Source organism: Megalops cyprinoides, chromosome 20 (genome assembly GCF_013368585.1).
Source record: "Megalops cyprinoides isolate fMegCyp1 chromosome 20, fMegCyp1.pri, whole genome shotgun sequence".
Lineage (NCBI taxonomy): Eukaryota > Metazoa > Chordata > Actinopteri > Elopiformes > Megalopidae > Megalops > Megalops cyprinoides.
The window spans coordinates 26,971,883-26,978,727 of NC_050602.1; the positions used below are offsets into that span (position 1 = coordinate 26,971,883).

A 6,845-nucleotide genomic window follows, 5' to 3' on the forward strand; every position below is an offset into this window, starting at 1 on the left:
GTAGATGGCGGTAAAGAGCTTCATCAGCATGTGTCTCTCCTCACAGTTCAACCGAAGAAGTCGAGCGGAGGAAGTGACGCAAAGCTGTAATTCTGCTTCCTTCAGCCTCTTTTCGCCTTGGCTCGGCTGTCGACCGGGTGGGTGCGCGACTGTGTCTTTATATTTCGCTATAAACTGTGACAAAAATATCATTTCTGCCTATATGTTGACCCTATAAGATTGTACTAGTTTTACTTTTGATCCCGTTTCCTACTGAAGGTCGAATTTCGTTAAGAAATTTGAGTAAATAATGGTTGTCAGAATGCATGCGTGTGACTACCGCCCTAAATCGGGCCTCCGGTGCTGCGGCGGCTGCCATGTGAGAGTTAGCTAAGCGCTGTTAGCCTGCTAGCTGCACACGGTTAGCGCTGTTAGTGCGTTGTTTCTCAACATAGGGAAAATACTTTTAAATCACAGCTGAAAAATGAGATATGTCTTTGCCCGTTGAAAATGACTAGCTAACACAGATGGCTGCTTACTGTCCGAGGTAAAGACGTCCGTGCTAGTTGGGTAAAACGAACTTTAAATTTACACAGGCCCAGCCAAACGGCCAGTGAGTTTGGCAGGCAATTGTTCATTCCAAACGCATCCAGTTTAACTAAATGCCAGTCTTTAGTAGGCCAGAAATGGGCATCTGTCTTGCTGACGGTTTAGTTAGTTCACTACTAGCAAATCTGTGGCTGACAGATTAGGGATTCTGTTCCGTGAGGACAGTCTGAAAATAGTGGAACTAACGTTAGCCACACTTCACTCTCCAAGCAGTTCGCAAAGATGCAGATCTTCGTGAAAACCTTGACGGGAAAGACCATCACCCTCGAGGTGGAACCCAGCGACACTATCGAGAATGTGAAAGCCAAGATTCAGGATAAGGAAGGTACGTCTGGCATGACCCAGAGCGTCTGATCTTCCCGTAGTGAATGGCTTGGCGTACACACCTGTGCTGTTCTCCCTCAGGTAACTTTACACCCCGTGATCACGCCGTCTTTTTCAGGAATCCCACCTGATCAACAGCGTCTGATTTTTGCTGGTAAACAGCTTGAAGATGGACGCACGCTGTCGGACTACAACATCCAGAAAGGTGAGAGTAAATAAATGTTAGGACTTACAGATGTGTAGATGGTGCATAATAAGCAGTCAGGTTTGAGCTTGAAGTGTTTGTTCTTTACATGTAGTCCTCTTTTGAAACTCATTTGAGGGTTGACGTGAAGCTCTGTCAATAATTTTCCTTCAGCCTAGAACTCAAAGAAGTAGACTGAAATGATTTGCCAAATTGCATGCATGTAGGCTTACAGAACATAAACGAATGTGACTTTATTATACCTGCCAACTCATTAGCAGTGTTAAATTTAGGTCAGAAAATATTAAACATTCCCAGAATAACCTTATTTTTTTTCTCATGTCTCAATAAATTTGTGACCATAATTCTGTGACCATTTCATCACTTCTGCATTCAGTTCCTGGGATAAAGAACTTTCGTTTTATTGGGACATAAAGATGCTTTGATATCACTGGGAAAGTTTTACAAACTTAGGAACAGTCAAATTAAGTCGAAAGTGGTACCAGGGAACTGCAGGGTGACATAAATTTGTGTGTGCAGAACTAATCCATACTGGAATATTTTGATGTAGATGTGTACAGTGTTCCTTCCCAGTCTACACAAAATATTGAATATTGGTATGAATGAAATTTTCAAAGGATAGATTAATAAAATGACAAATTGCACACATTATGAACATGTGTGAAAATTGTTTGCATCTGAAGATGGTAAAAGTAACATTTGAAAGCATATGGCCAACACAGCAAACCTTTCCGAAAATGTTTAATAGATTGTGATGAATGCCATTACCACCTATACACCTGGAAGTGTCCTAGATTATGTGGGTCTTAACTCATTGCTCACCCCTCATGTGTTATGAAAGGCTTCATGTACCTCAGTGGGTGTATTTACCACATACTGACAATGATTGACTCCCCTGTGAACCATTTATAAACCTGTGATTTTCATAGGCAAACATGGTGATTGGTTCTTAGCATCCAGACACAGGTGACATGACAGCTTTAAGCTGTGGGACAGATGAAGCCTCAGTCCCCTGTTGCTCCATATGTGTGTGTGTGTGTGTGTGTGAGAGAGAGTTTGTGTGTGTGTGCGTGCACGTGTGTGTGTGAGAGAGTGTGTGCGTGCACGTGTGTGTGAGAGAGTTTGTGTGTGTGTGTGCAAGCTTGTGTGTGCGCGTGCATGTGAGAGTGTGTGTGTGGGTGCGTGTGTGAGAGAGTGCGTGTGTGTGAGCTTGTGCGTGCATGTGTGAGTGAGAGAGTTTGTGTGTCTGTGTGTGTGTGGGTGCGTGCGTGTGTGCGTGCGTGTGTGTGTGTGTGTGGGGGGGGGGGGGTGCGTGAGTGAGAGAGAGTTTGTGTGTCTCTCTGTGTGTGGGTGCGTGTGTGTGTGAGCTTGTGCGTGAGTGAGAGAATTTGTGTGTCTGTGTGTGTGTGTGTGTGTGGGTGCGTGTGTGTGCGTGCGTGTGTGAGGGGGTTATTGTGAGTCAGAGCCTAAGCTGCGCCCCTCTCTGGCCCTCTGCAGAGTCCACCCTCCACCTGGTGCTGCGTCTGAGAGGAGGCATCATCGAGCCGTCCCTCAGGCAGCTGGCCCAGAAGTACAACTGCGACAAGATGATCTGCCGCAAGTGAGTGTGCCGCACCATGCCATACCACGCCACACCTCACCGTACACAACCACACAGCAGTGTGTGCCGAAACTCCGCCTCTGCTCCCAAAGCTGCAGGGCAAACCTAGATCGGGGCGCTCTCTGAGTGCGCCAGTCCTGTCTGGGGTCCGTGGACGCTGCAGGGGTGGCCGGGCTGGTGTGAGTGACCGTCTCCCAGCTCTGATCCTTTCTGCACCAGATCGGCTCTGTTTGCTGGCTGAGACTGAGCTGCTGACAACACTGACCTGGATTTTACATTTAAATTTACTGTTATAGTTTATTAGTGAGAAATAACTTATTTTTAGAAGTGTTTATGCTACTGAAAGTGAGATGAATTTTTTTTTTACTAGTATCTGCCAATAAATAATTCAGGGCAACAGTCTCAAGTTTAATTAGTTGTTCATTTGCTTTTCCTAGGCCCCACTGAACACCAAACACCTGTATAATTTAAAGGGCTCAAGTGGAAAAAAATAGCTTACATAAATACCTTTTAATAGAATTAATATCTGATTAAAGGTATTTCGTTAATACTTTTTTGGGAAGCTGACAGCTGATGTGTGATGGGAAGTGGCTTCTTTCGGATGGGGTGTTACTGGCATTGTGTGTGACTGGGTGCTAACCCTCGCTCTCTCTCTCTCTCTCGCGCACCCCTGGGTGCTGACCCTCGCTCTCTCTCTCTCTCGCGCACCCCTGGGTGCTGACCCTCGCTCTCTCTCTCTCGCCCCTGGGTGCTGACCCTCGCTCTCTCTCTCTCTCGCCCCAGGTGCTATGCCCGTCTGCACCCCCGTGCTGTCAACTGCCGCAAGAAGAAGTGTGGGCACACCAACAACCTGCGCCCCAAGAAGAAGCTGAAGTAAACCAGAGTCTGGCGCTTACTGGAGGCAACGCTTTGTAAAAAAAGAAAATAAAAATGAAATGTAAAAGTCTCTTCTGCTCATTGGGTGCTGTTGCTGTTCAGTCAAACTCCTGGGTAAGTTGACCTCATTATTGACATGAATGCCAGCATGGTCTTTGTGCTTTGTAATCCGTAACTTCCATTTTAGGGAAGTTACGAAATGAAGGTTGCGATCTGTTTGTCTCCAGCAGATCATTGCACCAAAGCTCTTTCAAAGCAGTAATTCATTGCATGCAGGGAGGGTTGAGTTCTGTACGAACATTAATACAGGAAAAACCACAAAACAGGATGAGACTCACTTCAGCACATACAAAAGCACCTTTATTAAAGCAAAGAAAGTGTATTTAACAAACGAGTTGGCTGCAGTGGTACTCCGGCACAGGATTGAAGTGTCTAGATCTGTGCACAGTAAGTCTGACCTAGAATGAAACTAAGGTTTTCCTTATCTGAAAGAACGGGTGCTATACCGATGAACCTGAATTTGTGTATGAAAGTCTTGAATTTAACAATATATACACATAGTGAAGTTGCCAGTATCATAAGATTAATATGTAACGCATATTTAAACTAAATGATTGTTGTAAAGAGCTGACTCCAAATTACACCTGTTAAATGAGCTTCAGAGGAAATTACTGTATTGCTTGGTTGTAGTCAGTTGCATCAAGTACACAGAGGTGTTTAAACCCATGGGTTGTGATGGGAGAGGGACACTTTCCCAATCTTGCACTGGGTGAAGCACCTAAATGTTACAACTGATTTGAACCAATCACAGTAGTAGACAATGTAGAGCAAAGTCATAATTGGTTCATTTGAGTGATTGACAGCGTGCAGTAACCATGGCAACCACCCATGACTGGGTTGTGAAGCCTCACTCTCCCATCAGCGTGAACCGGGTAGCCAGTGGCAACAGATGTTTCTGGAAGTGACGCTGGTTTGCCAGCAGGGGGCAGTCCTCCAGATCGCACAGAAGATCAACGCTCGGGACCAGCGATGGGGACGGCACTGTCGGATGTCCTGTCTTTCGGCTGAGACTTGAAACCGATGTCCTGCTCGCTGTGGTGTTGAAGACACTGGGACTTGCTGTCAAGAGCTGGGGGTTCCCTGGTGCCCAGGTCCCCGGTTTTCTTGGCTTTTCCTCCTGCATCCTTCTGCACAAGTGTTGATCGATACCGAGCTGCTGATACAGACGAGCGAACAGCAGCATGACTCCCTAACACAGCACTGATGCAGTGGCCCTGCTTAAGGAAGCCTGCTAAAATACGGAGCTTTGCGCGTTATGCTCATCAGGTGAAAGGCAGCCTTTGTGGCAGACTTTTACAAACTCCCATAATTCCTTTTGTTAAATGTTGCACAAAGTTATGCCTACAGAATGCAGCCCTGGCATTACTCCAGAATCATTCTCTGGCACAGGCCAAGACAGGGATATGAAATGGGTTGGGGCTTAACCCTGGTCCTGGAGGGCCGCAGTGCCCACAGGGCTACCTAACCCTGGCCCTGGAGGGTCACAGTGACTGCAGGGATACTCAACCCTGGTCCTGGAGGGCTAGTGTCTGCTGTCCCCATCCCAGCCAGGCAGTTCAGTAGCCTTGGTAGGGTGTTGGTGGTGTAAAGACTGAAGTTGGGGCTTTAGGGCTGCAGCATTCAGCACACTTGTCCAACAGTGGCCATCACTAATCCTCCCATTGGCTTTACTCCCCAAACACCACATTCTCATCTGAAGACGAGGTAGTTCGAAGTCCAGTTCATTACCTGGTGGTCACAAAGCATGGTGTTCTCCCTTTAATACTCAAAAACAAACCAGGGAGTAGCAGGTCTTCAACGCAACACGTGTGCATAAATCCGATTGTGGCGAGAACAGGGTATCAGTGTATGTCTTTAATGTTTCATTTCAAAACCCCAGTGGGCCAGTAAGCCATTACCAACCCTCCATTAAGCACAGTGCAAAGCTGATATTTATTCATGTCAAGATTTTTAAAGGTCTTTATAAAAAGGATCTCACAGAAATTATTTCCCTAAACTTCAAAGACCCATGACAGATTCATAGCAATTTTACTACAGAGCCTTTATTAGCATCTATTAAAAAGTTTAGTGCTAACATATATAACAAATATTCAAATGTTTTTTTTTTCTTTCAGGCAAATATAGAAACACCTAAACATCTTAACGGAGACAGGTCCTTGCATCTCCTTTTACGCACTATATGAAGGCCTACAGTCATTCTCACACAGCTACTTGGCATAAATCGCAACTCCAAACTAGCAGGCATTTATCAGCGTCAGGCTAAAAGCTTCCATGTTAAAGAGGAAATAAAAAGTAGGTTGCTGAGGCAACCGTAGCTTATATATTATCAGTTAATTACTCTAGATGAATCTAGGGGAAAAAGATTTACTATCTACTCTACCAGAAATCATCTGCATATTGACTATACATTCACTTAATGCAAGAACATTTAAGTATCTTAAGTCAAGTCAATAAACGTCACTATTTATCTAAAATTATCCTATCTAACATTCCAGTCTTACAAACAGAAAGAAACCAATGCAGTTTGCGTTTACAGAGTCAGGCTTTCAGCTTTTAGATGCCTTTACAAAAAAAGGACCCTTTCAAATGTGTCTTTGGTACAGTCTGAGATCTGATACTAGTAATGGGTAGAGCACTAGTCTCCCTTCTCGTGTACCGGTACGATGCATGAACACTACCACTTTGGAGCACTGTTACAGGACCCATTCAAACGGGGGTGACAGTGGGTAGTTTATGTAAAGGTACAGACTCCATGTATGTGCAGCATCCTCTCTATGGAAAGCAGGGTCACAGTTCATCTACAACAGCTGATCTGCTGTTTCACGTAAGAGTCATTCTCACGATGACCGGACACAAGCGCGTACCTCAGCGCCTTCCTGACTGTATCGCACATGTTCAGGTGTGTACAAACGTTTTTAAATGTGACACAAACAGAGAAATACTGTTAGACGTAGGAAAGAATGTTTTTTCATGACGCATCACTCCACAGGTTAAAAACCATGAGCCAATCATTCGCACACAAACACTGATGAGACATCCCTACTTAGCCCCATAAATCCCTTACAGCAACACCAGAGACTCACAAGGGCAGCTGCTTCTTTTGGTCTCGGAAGTGTAACACAGATTTCACAAACTGAGCGCTCCTGTTCTCACCGCACAGCTATTAATGTATCAAAAATAGTGCTTCATCTA

The 6,845-nt window shown here is 45.1% G+C and overlaps 1 protein-coding gene across 1 annotated transcript; it reads left to right on the top strand.

Annotated features, from left to right (window-relative positions):
* The first annotated feature begins 46 nt into the window (after positions 1-46).
* Positions 47-3,660, top strand: LOC118795300 (ubiquitin-60S ribosomal protein L40). Its single transcript, XM_036553695.1, has 5 exons — positions 47-137; positions 802-913; positions 1,031-1,117; positions 2,615-2,717; positions 3,501-3,660. The coding sequence occupies exons 2-5, from the start codon at positions 811-813 to the stop codon at positions 3,592-3,594; spliced, it is 387 nt and encodes a 128-aa protein (XP_036409588.1). The 5' UTR covers positions 47-137; positions 802-810; the 3' UTR covers positions 3,595-3,660.
* Positions 3,661-6,845: the final 3,185 nt, after the last annotated feature.